The 16367-nt window shown below is 38.0% G+C and overlaps 1 protein-coding gene and 1 pseudogene across 5 annotated transcripts in view; one reads left to right on the forward strand and one right to left on the reverse strand.

The window, feature by feature from the left end:
- The window catches only part of LOC132901168 (general transcription factor II-I repeat domain-containing protein 2B-like), a 45534-nt pseudogene extending 43889 nt beyond the window's left edge, over window positions 1-1645 (reverse strand).
- Window positions 1646-5262: 3617 nt separating this feature from the next.
- Window positions 5263-16367, forward strand: part of zbtb32 (zinc finger and BTB domain containing 32) — a 31190-nt gene continuing 20085 nt past the window's right edge. The window contains exons 1-3 of one of the 5 annotated variants that reach the window (XM_060897690.1): window positions 5263-5393; window positions 5534-5597; window positions 10960-11991. In XM_060897690.1, the coding sequence (XP_060753673.1) occupies window positions 11057-11991 (935 nt within the window). In that variant the 5' untranslated portion in view covers window positions 5263-5393; window positions 5534-5597; window positions 10960-11056. Of the gene's footprint in view, window positions 5394-5533; window positions 5598-5831; window positions 5910-10959; window positions 11992-16367 lie in introns of those variants that run through there. The other 4 variants (XM_060897691.1, XM_060897692.1, XM_060897693.1 and 1 more) reach the window with 4 other exon arrangements.

The raw sequence follows: 16367 nt of genomic DNA on the forward strand, positions 1-16367 counted from the left end.
GGGGTTCAAGCCATTTATCCCAATTCCATGCATCCCTATGAATGAACTTAACAATCATGTCTTTAAGTGTTTGATGAAAACTTTTTACCAGTCCATCTGTTTGAAGATGGTAAACACCAGTAGGAATCAATTTAATCCCCGATAATTTGAAGTGTGAACAGTTTGTTCATTTGACATGGCCGTTGTGTCCTGATCAGTCAGGATCTCTTTTGCCAACTCAAGAGATAACACAGAAGGGTGCATCTGCAACACTGCATGCAGAAATGTTGTGTAGAGGCACTGTTTCTGGGTATCGTGTAGCATAATCTACAAAGACTAATATGAACCAATGCCCTTGTGTAGTTCAGTCTAATGGCCCAACAAGATCCAAACCAATTATTTCAAAGGGTATCTCAAATAATGATAAAGGGTGCAATGGTGCTCTTGGGATGGCTGGTGAATTCACTAGCTTACATTCATGGCATGCCACACACCAAGTGAGAACATTGCCACAAATGCCTGGCCAGTAGAATTTGGCCATGAAACAGTTCAGTGTTTTATCCTGTCCTAAGCATCCAGCCATGGGATAGCAATGAGTAGCATGAAACAGAAGTTCCCTACAGTTCTTTGAGACCAAAAACTGGGTAATTTTTCCTTAGTTTGAGTGTTGTCTGCCACTCAATAGGTTATATCTTTAATGATGAAAACATACAGGTGGGAAAGAGCAAGATTAGGGTGAGTTTTATGACCACTAATTACTCTCAATTGGTCAAACGTGTGTCTTTGGGTCTCATAGAAGGACTTTTCCAGCAGTAAATCCCCAAGGGGAATCCTTGCAAAGGGAGGTGGGATGGAGCCCCCCTGATGCATAGCTGACTTTGATGGCCCTGGGACTGCCTCCCCAGCCAAGGCTGTGCATATTCCACACCTGGTCTTCCTAGTGCAGGACCCATCCACAAATCTTTACCTCACCAATGTCTGAAATCCAGGCCAATATATACCAAAAAATAGTGGATGGGTGAGGTGAGGACTAATCACTGACCTTACACTATTTTTTTCTTCCCAGAATTGAATTATGGCAGGTATTAGAGTATACTATTGAACATCCCTGTGTACTCACCTCACTTTCACCAATTGTGCATTTCCCAATTAAGATAAGATAGAACCTTATTGCCATTGTTTTAGAAACAACTAAACACAGTTTAGCAGCTCTCGGTACTGGCAGTGCAAAATGCAAAATAGATACACAAGAACAAATAACACAAAAAGAAACAATAAATAGACATATTTATTTTGAATCAGCATTGAAGCAGGTTTTGATGGACTATGGTCTAGTTGCATTCAAAGTCCACCAAAGCCTGATATACTCACTGCCACTCAGTACATTCCTGCTTGATTAGGGGAGGCCACAGGTGTCTCAGGAATCCAGATCAGAATCCCCACTTTCATAAGGGGATGCTGATTCAAGAAATTCCTGGCTTTTCCAGCATGTCTACAGACCTGCCCGGGCTTTGGCCTGGTCTTTGTGAGCACAGACAGTTCCACCTATGGAGAGAGAGAAGGAGTTAGTGGAAGCACTGCCACAGAGGCACAAGAGGGTGAGGGAAAACAGGGAGGGACACAGGTTTGGGGAGCTGGCTTCTGGGGAATTGGCCCCTGTTTCCATGATGCAGGGACAGGGGAGGACAGGGGACAAGGGAAGGATAAAAACAAGAGGGTGAGGGAAAAGGGGTAGGGCACTTGCCCTGGAAATGCTGCCAGATGGTCTTTGGCTGGTTGGACCACCTCTTCTAGAGACGCCAAACAGTGGGCTGGACCCACACTATTGCTCCTTCTAGTAGCCAACTGATGAACTGCTCCAGTACCACTCAATCAATGATGTCATCCGTATCATGCTCTTCTCCCATTAGCCACTGTCAGCAGCATATTGGAACTGTTGGGCAAAGGTGAGCTGTGCACAGATTGATGAAGGCCCAATGTTTGTCTTGGTGAATGCTGGTGAAGGTCTGGATGATCTCAGGAACTGGCACTGACTCTGTGACAGCACTTCCTTCTCAGTTCTTGGGTGTTGGCACCAGTGTAACACTCGTGATTCTAGGAAATGAGGAGTCAGGGAACAGGCTTGGAATGACTCAGATGGGTTTATTTTGCACTCGAAGTTTTCAGCAGAACTTCTGTTTATTTGCAGGTCTCACACTGAGACACACACATGCACAGACAGATGGGTACACACACACACAGCTCTGTGCTGGTTCTTTCTGTGCTCGCTGGCTTTTCCCTGCAAACACAAAAAAGTACACACATAAATAAATTGCTGGTAATCCGACACAGGGGAGACTCATCACATGTTACCTGCTGGTTTAACCTGCCTCCTCTCCATCCACAGCTGATGCTCAACCACACCCCCTGAGCCACAGTTCTCTTAACTAAATGTCTTGCATTTTTATTAGGTCATTTAAACATTGTCTGGTGTTACCTGTACAAATTGTTCTAGCACTATTCTGTATTTTGATAATGATGTGATGGTGCAGGAGCATCTCAGACAATCATTTAATTTCCAACTGAATTGATTAGGTTTATGTCCTTTTCACTATGACACATACCTATTCAACAGTTCAGTGTGAGTAATTCACACTTAATGAGCAAGGCTTGAGACACAATTGGTCAGATTGACTGGTACTGATGAATTTGTTACATTTGCTCTTTACACTGCATGAACATTGAAGACAGCCAAGTCAAAGTAAGAAAATGGCCTAAATAAAAACATACATATTATCAGAAAATACATTTTTGTTTTCATAAACTAGGTACTCCTTCTTCTTCTTCTTCTTCTTCTTCTTCCTCTTCTTCTTAAATTGTATTTTTGTATTTTAAAAGTTGTCTTTTGATTGATTGATCCTGTTGAATTAACCGTTCAAACGCATCGGCTAGTTCAGACTTAGTTCATCATGCTCATCTTTTCTATTAACTTTATGTGCTTACTAAATATTTCACAATAGTTACTGAATAACATGCTAGAGAATAAGTAATAATTGAGGAACAACTGAGTAAAAATGTGTTTTGCATATTTGTTCTTTTAATCAGGACGATGCAATGCATGCCCTGCACTTACAATTGCTGATATGATCAGAGGTGTGAAAGTCATAATTCTGAAGAAAGAGAGGGGGCAAATTTGCAGGAAGGCCATCCTTTGCTATAAATATTCAATATAACTGCAATACACATTTAAATTGAGGTTTTAAATGAGTGAGTGCGTGTATGCGCGCGCGCGTGAGAGAGAGAGAGTTACCTCTTGTGATTTAATATGTATAAAATATTTCACTACATTTTTTGGAAACTGGCACAATTTGGGTATCCTCCTCATGAAAGGTGTTTGTGTGTGCGCGCACACGTGTGTGATATGAAGGGAGGTGAAAGTAGTGCAACCATGGTTTATTTTGCATCAATTAGTTTTGTTAATTATTCAAGTTAAATTGATGAAAACCTCTGACGCATATCTTTATCATCTCTGTAACATAAATAGAGGCACATACACACTTGCACATGCACACATACATTTTGTTCTTTTGCTTTTTGTAAAACATTAAAATGGCCATGTTGGGCTTAAAGTAGCCATTTTAGATCTGAAGCATTGATTCGGATCTAGATATAGAGGCTATGGTCTACATTATATCCTGTTATGTTTGCTTAAATAGAAGTCACTGATAAGATCTCACACACTTAAGGACCTGGCTGATTTTAGATGATTTCAGATGCCTCTGTGAGGGAGTGTGCACTCTTCATGAATCTTAATAGGTTTAATTTGAGGCTCAGCAGTGAGTCGTTTGACAGTTCTCCCTTTATTGACTATTTTCCATCTCTTGACATTTTCAATTTGTGGAATTTTTTTTTTTTTTTTTTAATCTGAGCATGAGTGGGCAGCTGAAAAAAAAATGAAGAATAGTGTAGTGTAGGTACAGTTTAATGATTAATATTTAAGGAAAGGCTGGAAAAGAATATAACTGGTCAAAGCAACTGTCATTATTACTAAAGTCAATATCAATTTTGTCATGTAGAAGAGTGAAAAAAAGTCCTTCTCAGCTACAAGGCTTATAAATAAGATAAAACACCTAATTGTCATTAGAAATGTAATCCAATAATCATCTATCATCTTATTGTGTGAATTTTTTTTCACTACATCCCATTTGAGCATTTTGATCCACCTCAGTAACCACTTTTTGTGAGTGTTATGTATTTTTGTAAGTTTTGTTACCTTTACCGCATTTTTGTTACTTCTAACTCTACAATACAGCCATGTTTGGCCAGGGTGAGACAGAAACACTTGCTTCAATGCCTTTCATATATTTTGCACTCAAATGCATGTTATCAAGATTGTTATATTTCTAAAACCATTGAGAGAATTTTACACCGATATTAAAAACAGGGTCATGCTGCATATAAACCTAATTACACAGGCCCAATCATGAGTGAGGCATAAGTACGAAAAAAAAAATAACCCAGAGCAAATAAGTTGGAAAAAAATGACTCATGACAAGTGATGCCTAACTTGGAAGTTTCAAAAAATGGCACAATGCAAATGATAAATAAGTTTGAAGTAAGAAAAATGGCGCATGGGAAATGAGAAGCGAGTTGAAGGTAACAGATAACACATGACAAAAAAAAAAGTTGGAAAGTAATGCAAAAAAAAAAAAAAAACATGGCAAGTGATAAAGGAAAATTGGAATTAATAAAAATAGCCCATGGCAAACAATCGACAAATGCTTATATGACACAATAACACAAAGAAACCAGAGACAGCTCAGTGAAATGATAAACGATTATCCAGTCATCCATCTAATGACTAATTTACTTTTAATTGACAGACTTTTGCACCCCACTTCTTTTCCTCAAGCAGTATTTCTTACTACTTTATTAGTAACCATCTGCACAATGACCTGCATGACTTTCACTCCGCGTAACAGAAAGCACTTTTTGTGTCTAACCCATGTGACATAAGCAATCATTGTTCATCCTACAACAGTACATGATATAATTCTACAATTTCTAATTACAATTTCCTTTGTTTGTTTTAATAACTCCTATAACTGTCATATGTGTTTTGCAGATGATGTCTACTTCCTTCAGTTACATCAACACTGACTCAACACTCTAACTTCAGCTATGAGATGAATTGATCAGTTTGTACAGATGTGCACCAAATGGGCCAATCAAGAAGCAGCTGGTGAGTGAGGGGAGGGGTTGGCCAGAGGTGGCCATGCTGTAACTCACCTACATTTAGTCCTCAACCAGACTAATTTCTGTGTAAAGCCACAATGCGTGTATGTGTGTGTGTGTGTGTTTGTGTGTGTGTGCTCGCACATGTGTCTATCTGTACCGTCGCCTACTTCAGGACAGCCTGAACCTCAACTGCATCGGTAGGTCTCTCTTCTATCTTTTTACTTGTTAAGTGAAAAACATCAGCTTAAAAAGCTTCCGTGCAAGTGTCACACTGATTGTAAATGTGTGTGTGTGTGTGTGTGTGTGTGTGTGTGTGTGTGTGTGTGTGTGTGTGTAGAGAGCTTTAGTTTGCAGGCCTGGAGAGGATGTGTCATTGCGAAGAGGTTTTCCCCTTCTTACTTGTGAGCCTCTTTTTCTGTCTGTCACTCTCTATTTATCTATATCTTACTGTCCGGACCTAAAGTTTTTTTGCAAGTTTGGTTTTCTGTAAAAAGTTGTCAACCTGCCAATAACTTCTAATAAAAGCACACTGTGTAAACTTTGTTAGTCATTCTAGGATGGCAAACATGCAGTATAGTGTCAGTAGCGATGATTATTACACACACAGTAATGTGTTTTATGATAATTATATGTTAATATTCAGTTCAGCAGTGGACTATTATCTCATTTTTCTAGTAGTCACATTGTTATATACTGTAGGAAATAAACAATGGGTAAGTTGTCAACTCGTTTCTAATCAGTATGTTCGGTTGTAGCTGTCATATGTAGCAAATTTATATCTTAACAATTGTAATGATCGTTTTTTTTTCTATTGTTTCTGACATGAACTAAACTTAGCATGTCGACTTGACTGAGCAAATGCCTGTGGCGTTATGTGTTTTGGGAGAATGGCGTATTTATGGCACATATGGCTTCTATGATTTATGTTACTCATAGAACTTCAATACTGTTGCAATGACAGTCTGAGATTTGCATAATTATAATTCTTCATGTTTTTATTATTATTTTTTATTTTTTTTCCTTTTTTGAAACTTTTTTTTTTGATATCGCACAGGATTCCCCAGGCTAATTTCATTTCCTGCGGACAGTTCATGTTATTAGTAAAGAAAATTCACATATTTTAGCAGTTCTGCATTTGCACATGTTTTAAAAACATACATGTTCAATAACAACCTGATTAGCAGACACCAGTTTTATAAAATCCAAGTATGCATCATAAATTTGTGCTAAACAAGGCATTAATTTTGCCTCAACAGCGTGTTTATACATTTCATAGTGGATTTTCATACATATAGTAAGTATGTATGTGCTGCGAAAGCAGATTTTGTTTCCTTTAGGTGGACTGATGAATTCAGAAAATAATGTATGTGATTAAAAAATGCACAAAAGAGAATTTCAAGAGCATGCCTAAGTTAGTTATGTCCAAAATTTTGAATTAATTTAGTTTCTGTGTAAAAGAAGTAAAAGATTCAGTATTTTTCAGTTCACCTACAGAACAAGAATAGTGTTTTTATTTAATAGTGTATTTTTCTTCTGAAAACTTATTGCAACATGACCCAATGAACACTGCAACAGGGTTTAAGCTAGCAGTTACTTGTTTCTAACAATTCAAAAGTTCACGTCTGTGTTTCCATGCAATAGTTCATTTATTTGAATGCACCAAAATTTCTAATTGACAAATAGTTTTATTTATTGCATGAAAAGTATAAACAGGCTCAAGCAATTTGCAGAAAGCCACCAAACTCAGTGGAATCAGAAAAAAAATGCATGACCTAAAATAAAAGTACCTAAGCTTCACAGAGCTAAATGAGAGTATAAAAGCATAATATAATATATAATGGTATCAGAAACAATAATGAAAGCCATAATCCAAAAATGAAAAAAAAAGCACCACCAAAAGGACACCATCAAACAATGGGAAACAAGACACAGATGTCATTAGTTTTGTAGTTTGATAAACATCTACCATTTTATTATTTCATTTTTGTTGCCTGCATCATTAAAGCAAAGATTTAATTCATAATGTAGTGTGAGTATGTTTGCGTCTTGAGGCTCTTCCATTATTTAGCCTGGTTAATTTTTGCCACTCGCAGCTCAGTTTTGCTATTTAAGACTCTTCTTACAGAGATGATTAGCCAGGGTGAGACATCGAAGTTTGCAATAAATAAATAAATAAATAAATACATGAATAAATAAATCCATAAATAAATGGAGAATCTACTTAACTGTTGCTAAGAAATTGTAGACTGTTGCTACGAAAAAAGCAAAAGCAAAAAAAAAAAGAACCATAACACCGCAGTCATATATTAACAAGTAATTACAAAACATTTTGTTGGAATGTTGTCTGACCAAATATATATATATATATATATATATATATATATATATATATATATATATATATATATATATATATATATACACACACACACACACACACACACACTGCAGTTGCCTGTGCTTGCCCATGTTTCTATTCTTTAGATTTTTACTAAGATGCACAAACATGTTAATATATACATAAAACAAATGTAGAGTTTAGTATCAAAGTAATTTGGAAAACATGGAAAATACTTTATCACATCTACTTTCCACCCAATCAATAATCATCATCAAGAACAGACTGAGGGGGAGTGATTCTATCTCTTGCATATGCTCTTGCATATGTTTTTAGCACATTCTTGAGCAAACAGAACACATGGGAGTCAACAGATATAGTGTATCGTAGACAGCAAAAAGGAAATGCAATTTTGCATTTTGATTTTGGAAATACACTGAATTTTGATTTTGGAAAATCAATTCGATGTTCACTGACTAGCATTAGTAATAAAGTCCTGTAACTTAGTTGGATTTATTCATTAATTCATTCATTCATTCATTCATTCATCCATCCATTCATTTATTTATTTTAGGCCAATGGATCTACAGTGTTTATGTCGCCAAATGTCAAATGTTTTACGGACATTCTGTGCTATAGTTTAATATGTGTGACAGCATTTGTCGAAAATAGATATGTATTATTTATTTTTTCCCGTTCCATCCAAGTGCATTATACATAACTTTATTGAAACACTGAACTAAACTTTAATTCACTTCAAAACATACAGCAATGTGGGGAGTGTTTTTGTTTGTTTGCTTGTTTGTTTGCTCGTTGAGAATTATTTTGCGCATTGCCATGTTATGAAAATGATGTACTCATCACCTCATCACACTGTTACTACAGTAGATGTATATCTTAACCAACCTACTGTATCGTCATTTTTTGTTGATCAAACAAAACTTGGCGCTTTGTTTTATGAGAAGCTGTGTACAGGCATTAGTCACAGTTTCATATTCTAAGGAGGTCTGTGGCTTTGGTCCGAGTTTTAGAGTGAAATTTCAAAGATGATGCAAAGTGTGAGTGGTGTTCTCTGGCTGTGACATGGCTAGACTTGTAGACAAATACCTCCTACAGTCTGTTTTAATCTGATGACACGTCATAATGCTGGGTGGGAGTTACGCTTAAACAAAGGCAAGACTAGCACATTGTCACACTATCCTTATTCTTCATTAACCTAGCTTTGTAGAACCAAGGAACTGTGTCTATGTGGAGCTAAGCCTCTCCTATCCGTATAACCCTTCAAGATTCATAAAACCCCATACACACCTGTTTTATGTCCCACCAGACAAACTATACTACCAGACAAAATAGAGGATAGTACTGTTCATTCAATAAAATATTAAATAAATAAAACATTCGTTAAAACATTAAGAGCAAGTAAAATTGATTTTCAGATAAATAATATGTCATTTGAGAGAATGGTGTTAAGAAGAAGAAGAAGCAGCCTTTATTTGTCACATTCAAACTCAAGCACAGTGAAATTCATCCTCTGCATTTAACCCATCTGAAGCAGTGAACACATGCACACACACCCAGAGCAGTGGGCAGCCACACTATAGTGCCTGGGGGAGCAGTCAGGGGTCAGGTACCTTGCTCAAGGGCACTTCAGCTCAAGGCCGCCCCATGTTAACCTACTGTAACTGCATGTCTTTTGAAATGTGGGGGGAAACCGGAGCACCCGGAGGAAACCCACACAGACACAGGGAGAACATGCAAATTCCACACAGAAAAGCCCCCCGTCGGTCACTGGACTCAAACCCAGAACCTTCTTTCTGTGAGACGACAGTGCTAACCACTACACCACTATGCCACCCCAATGAGATGTAGCTAAGAAGCCTTAATTAGCTAAAGAGCCTCTGAAGAACCTCTGATATTTTTAGGTGTGTAATTTGAAAGAACTGTTGTAACATTATTCTCTCTGCGGAACCCTTCAGTGTTGAATCCTTAGCTAAGAATCATGTTCTATCATTTATTTATTTATTTATTTTTAAATATACAACTAGGCATACTAGACACAATACGAGTGATTATTATACATACAGGACACTTTTTCGATGGATTAAACACATGTATTATATTCCCTTCTAATGGGTTCCATTCATTTGGTTTGATAGCATGCAATATTGTTAACATATTGCTTATCCTATGTGTATTACCCAATGTGTATTACTCACTCTACCCAATGGAGAATGAGCGCTGAATATGGTTTATGATATTGCATGGGGCACGGTGGTCTACTGGTTAGCACTATCACCTTACACCAAGAAGGTCCTGGGTTCGAGCCCAGCGGCCGACGAGGGCCTTTCTGTGTGGAGTTTGCATGTTCTCCCCGTGTCTGTGTGGGTTTCTTCCGGGTGCTCCGGTTTCCCCCAAAGTCCAAAGACATGCAGGTTAGGCTAACTGGTGGCTCTAAATTGACCGTAGGTGTGAATGGTTCTGTGTCTCTATGTGTCAGCCCTGTGATGACCTGGCAACTTGTCCAGGGTGTACCCCACCTCTCACCCACAGTCAGCTGGGATAGGCTCCAGCTTGCCTACGACCCTGTACAGGATAAGTGGCTATAGATAATGAATGGATATTGCATGGTTGTCAAGACAGCATGGTGTCACACGTTGGAGATGTAAAACTTCCGTGCTACCGAGCGACTGTGGCAATTTGTAAACAAACATGGCTGCCAGGTTTGCGTCATTAAATACGGAAGATTTTGAGAGAATTTTGAAAGAGAAAGATGCATTGAACACCCGAAAGGAATGTCTAATAATAATAATAATAATAATAATAATTATTATTATTATTATTATTATTATTATTATTATTATTATGGCTTTTTTTCCATGATATATCAAATATATATCCAATCAACATGCATGGTATTGAACTCATCTTTGACTCGTTCATTATCAGGCTAGCGGAATAGAATATATCTGATAACGGCAGCCAGTATAATTATTGTAAAATATTGTTAGTTAGTGTTTGTCATCTCTAAAAGTATTGATGTTTATGGATCAATTCTAAAATCTAATCAGTTCATCTGTTATCATTTGTCTTGCAATGATAATTCTATATAAATCCAGTAAATATTCAATCATTAATTATTGAGATATTCCATTAATGGAAATCTCAGGGGACAGAGGGATGGACACATGGACAACCCGAAAACCCAGTTCCTCCACCATTATGGAATTATAATAAAGAAACAAATAAATAAATGGATAAGCATTGAATTGCACTGTATTTCTTGCTGTATCAACTTTTACTAACTCCTCACTAACTTAGATTTAGCTGAATTGTATTCTTATACCCTGAACAGTGCTGTAAATATAAAAAAATAAATAAATAACTGTCTCTTAACTCCTCTCGCATTTTCATTTTCTTTTCATTAGGTTGAATGGAGATTATCCAGCACATCATCCACTGTAATCACGTTCCCCAGAATTCCTCTTCCATTCTCAAGAATTTCACTTTCCTTTCTGTGCTGAGATGATTCGACTCCACAACCCCCACCCTCTACCTTTTTTGCATCAGACTGAAAGGTTTCTGAGGGCAGGTACACTGTGTGACACCACTCTCACTGTGGATGGTTACGCTTTCAAAGCACATGCGTTGGTGCTGTCCTGGGCCAGCAAGACCCTTCAACGCCAGCTAATAAACCAGAATCCAGCTAAAGGCTACTGCTGCACAGTTGATGGTGTTTCCCCACAAACTGTTAAGCAAATCCTTGACTATGTGTACAGTGCTTGCATAGAAGTTCCAAAAGGGGACCTTCCAGCTTTGCTCAGGGGAGCTCACCATCTGGAGATGCAGTCACTTATGGAGCAGTGTGAGTTGCAAATGGGCTTCCAAGACAGGGTTAAAGGTATAGAAGAAGAGAGATCCTCCCCCGACATTGATGTAGGAGAATGTGATTCAAGAAAAAAAATCCCCTCTTCTGATGAAGTGTCTGTCAGTTCTTCTTTAGAGTCTCCTTCTCTGACACACTTTGACCATGAAAGGTCACAGCGTGTTGCTAGCCTGTCACCCACACCACAGAAACCCCCCTTGTCCATAACTGTAGCATCTCCCACAGCCTCCAGGGAACCCGCCTCCTCTACCTCATCACTGGCCCAGACCCCTCCACTCAACTGGCCCCCAATAAACCCATCACGCCATATGGTCCTTACTTATACTGACATCATGGCATTCCAGCACATGGTGGCATGTTCATACCCCACACCTATGTACCCCTTCTTACAGCACTCTCTCCAGCACCAGATTCCCTCATCTCTAATGGGCTACACAGGGCTGCTTCATCCACATCAGCATCTTATTTATCCTAGGCCTGTGACTCTTGATAATCCAGTTGTCCCAGAGGTCAAACGGAAGACTGACCACATCAGTGCACTGCTGCCAGGAGCAGCGTCACAGGAGAGAGAAAGGTATGATCACAGTGCCAAAGAAATGTGACTATGTACTGTAGCTCCTACTGAAATATTTAAATCTTCAATAAAATAAAATAAAAGATATTACAGGAATTTACCAGGAACAATCAATAACATTTTCTATGAAGCCAATATTTATAAATAACTATGAATGTGGTTATAAGTCTTTATAAGTTGATGATGCTTATAAGCATTTTTTAAAATAAATGTTAATAATTCCTCATGAAGCCCTAATAATGTGATATAATCTGTAACTCACTGATAACTATAGTCTAACATTCATGTTAAAAAGTTCATAATTATTTCAAGTGCTAAAGTGCACGACCTTTATAACTAATAATGACCCGTGAATAATTAACACACACACACATTATATATATATATATATATATATATATATATATATATATATATGAGAGAGATTAATTTGTTTTCACACTATTTACAGTATGCTTTTTTGTTTATGTAACACATAAATATCCATAAAAGCACACAATTAAAAGACATAAAGGGAATATGTTATTGTATTACAAAGATTAATTAATGCTTTTAAATATGTTTTTTTTAACTTGTGGGTGAGTCTTAACCACAACGTATGTTACTGTATGAATATGTATTTACTGACACTGTCTTTCCAATTGACATATTTTCCTAAACCTCCCCTCCACCTACACATAGTTAATCACAAGTGCCACAATACTTATAGACATCCCTGCTTAATTTATACATTATAACAGACATTATACTTTTTTTTATGAAACTTTGATTTGAGTACTTGATACTAAACATCTGCAGAATGCATGCAGAACAGATGCTAATCAGCACTCCTACATGCTACTTGCTCAAACCTCACACAGACACTGTACGTCAGTGTATGAACCCTTACACTGTACTGCCTACTCAGTTCCTTTGTGTGAAGTGTTATGGAGCAAAAAGTGCTAATACTATCAGGATGGAGAAACTGAGGGGAGATCCCTTTATTCCCCCTGATTACCCATATGGCAAATATGAAAGTCTCCTTTCATCTCCCTCACAGCATCACAGAGTAATGTTTCAGTCTCATTTTTAGCCACTGTTTGTTTCTTACAAGTATGGGTTCATGAAGTGGTTTTCTGACAACACTTCTTTCATGATCAGAGTGAATAAACAAACAATAGCTGAAACAAATATAGAAAACAAATCACAACACTCGTGACAGCTGGGTTGTGTAACGTGATGGCATGTCTAAATTAAAATATGTACAAATAGCTTGACAATGATGCTATTAGTTTTGAGCAATGTATGATATGAGCAATAAAAGTTGTGATTTCTATTTTTTTGAAGTCCATAAGGCCTGAATGCACTGATTCGGCATGTAAAAAGAACAGTTTTTCATTTTCATTCATCCAAACACTAAACGAATGGTTCTCTGTTTCCTTTTGTGAGATGTGCATTTTGTTTGGACAGATTGTGCTCAGTCTTTCTCGTTTTGATTTCTCCTCCAAAGGCATTTTTTTGGGGAAAAATGTATGGTAGAGTAAATAATTCTCCTCGCTTGCCTTCATTACACCTACAGCTATATTTCACATGCGCCATATCAATCATTGTTAATGATATGTTACGGATGTGTTTTTGTGTTAGCAAAGCAAGCTGAAAAGGGCGGGACGGTGGTGTAGTGGTTAGCTGTTGCCTCACTGTTGCTTCACACCAAGAAGGTTCTGGGTTTGAACCCAGTGGCCGCCAGGGGCCTTTCTGTGTGGAGTTTGCATGTTCTCCCCATGTCTGCGTGGGTTTCCTTCACAGTCCAAAGACATGCAGTTAGGCTAATTGGCGACTGTTTCCCAAGCCCAGAAATGGAAGGGTTGCAGCAGGAAGGGCATCTGGTGTAAAACTATGCTCCAGTTAATATGACATGTGGATCAGTACGGTCCCCATGGACCCTGACCCGGCAATAGTGCTGGACAAGGAGGAAGAAGAAGAAAGCAGGCTGAAAAATATCCGGCAAAATGAATATGACATGAATATAGGGTGCATTTCACTGTGTGTTGTCACCTGATATGACTGACAGACTCACTTTTACGTACAGTGGTGATTGAAAGTTTGTGAACCCTTTAGAATTTTCTATATTTCTGCATAAATATGACTTAAAACATCATCAGATTTTCACACAAGTCCTAAAAGTAGATAAAAAGAATTCTCTCAAATAAACAAATGAGACAAAAATATTATACTTGGTCACTTATTTATTGAGGAAAATGATCCAATATTACATACGTATCTATGAGTGGCAAAAGTATGTGAACCTTTGCTTTCAGTATCTGGTGTGACCCCCTTGTGCAACAATAACTGCAACTAAACATTTCCGGTAACTGTTGATCAGTCCTACACACCGGCTTGGAAGAATTTTAGCCCATTCCTCGGGACAGAACAGCTTCAACTCCGGGATGTTGGTGGGTTTCCTCACATGAACTGCTTGCTTCAGGTCCTTCCACAGCATTTCGATTGGATTAAGGTCAGGACTTTGACTTGGCCATTCCAAAACATTAACTTTATTCTTCTTTAATCATTCTTTGGTAGAACGACTTGTGTGCTTAGGGTCATTGTCTTGCTGCATGACCCACCTTCTCTTGAGATTCAGTTCATGGATGAATGTCTTGACATTTTCCTTTATAATTCACTGGTATAATTCAGAATTCATTGTTCCATCAATGATGGCAAGCTGTCCTGGCCTAGATGCAGCAAAACAGGCCCAAACCATGATACTACCACCACCATGTTTCACAGATGGGATAAGGTTATTAGGCTGGAATGCAGTGTTTTCCTTTCTCCAAACATAACGCTTCTCATTTAAACCAAAAGTTCTATTTTGGTCTCATCCATCCACAAAACATTGTTTCCAGTAGCCTTCTGGCTTGTCCACATGATCTTTAGCAAACTGCAGACGAGCAGTAATGTTCTTTTTGGAGAGCAGTAGCTTTCTCCTTGCAACCCTGCCATGCACACCATTGTTGTTCAGTGTTCTCCTGATGGTGGACTCATGAACATTAACATTAGCCAATGTGAGAGAGGCTTTCAGTTGCTTGGAAGTTACCCTGGGGTCCTTTGTGACCTCGCCGACTATTACATGCCTTGCTGTTGGAGTGATCTTTGCTGGTCGACCACTACTGGGGAGGGTAACAATGGTCTTGAATTTCCTCCATTTGTACACAATCTGTCTGACTGTGGACTGGTGGAGTCCAAACTCTTTAGAGATGGTTTTGTAACCTTTTCCAGCCTGATGAGCATCAGCAACACTTTTTCTGAGGTTCTCCTTTGTTCGTGCCATGATACACTTCCACAAACATGTGTTCTGAAGATCAGACTTTGATAGATCCCTGTTCTTTAAATAAAACAGGGTGCCCACTCACACCTGATTGTCATCCCATTGATTGAAAACACCTGACTCTAATTTCACCTTCAAATTAACTGCTAATCCTAGAGGTTCACATACTTTTGCCACCCACAGATATGCAATATTGGATCATTTTCCTCAATAAATAAATGATCAAGTATAATATTTTTGTCTCATTTGTTCAACTGGGTTCTCTTTATCTACTCCTAGGACTTGTGTGAAAATCTGATGATGTTTTAGGTTATATTTATGCAGAAATATAGAAACTTCTAAAGGGTTCACAAACTTTCAAGCACCACTGTATCATTCTGTGGATTTTCTGCATGTCTTTGGACTGTGAAAGAAAACCAGAGCACCCAGAAGAAACCCATGCAGGCAAGGTGAGAGCATGCAAACTCCATTCAAAAATGCCCCAGTCTGCTGCCAGGTTTGAACTCACAACCTTCTTCTTGTGAAGTGACAGTGCCAACCACTGCACCACCGTGCCACCTGCATTAAGGCATTTGTTAATAGAAAATAATCTAATGTAGATTACCATAAAGAACTCTATATCCATGATAGATTGGAAGGACTTATTCCTACTAGTCCATGTATACCAGCCGCTCCTGAAAAATGCTATTTCTAGTTAATGTTGTTATGATTTCTGATATCATTTCAGCTGTCCTTTACTTTCTGCTTCCTATTTAGTTAGCCCATTTACTGAGGCTAAAATTAGTCAAGTGAAAAATTTATTGTGGGTGGAGTATTTTTTTCTCATTCTGTAGATTTTAATCTGTGCCCACCATCATCTTGGAAAAGAAAATCTTCGTACCACGCATTCCATAACTGAAAATGAGTCACTGATGTTAAGTGATATATAATTGTGAATGACAGTTATTGTGTCCATTCTTCTTTTTAATCGTGCTGAATTATTATTTTTTCCTTTTGTAATTTATTTGAAAGGTACTGTACTCTGTGATTATCTCTCTCTCTCTCTCTCTCTCTCTCTCTCTCTCTCTATATA

This window comes from Neoarius graeffei, chromosome 17 (assembly GCF_027579695.1).
Source record: "Neoarius graeffei isolate fNeoGra1 chromosome 17, fNeoGra1.pri, whole genome shotgun sequence".
Classification (NCBI taxonomy): Eukaryota; Metazoa; Chordata; class Actinopteri; order Siluriformes; family Ariidae; genus Neoarius; species Neoarius graeffei.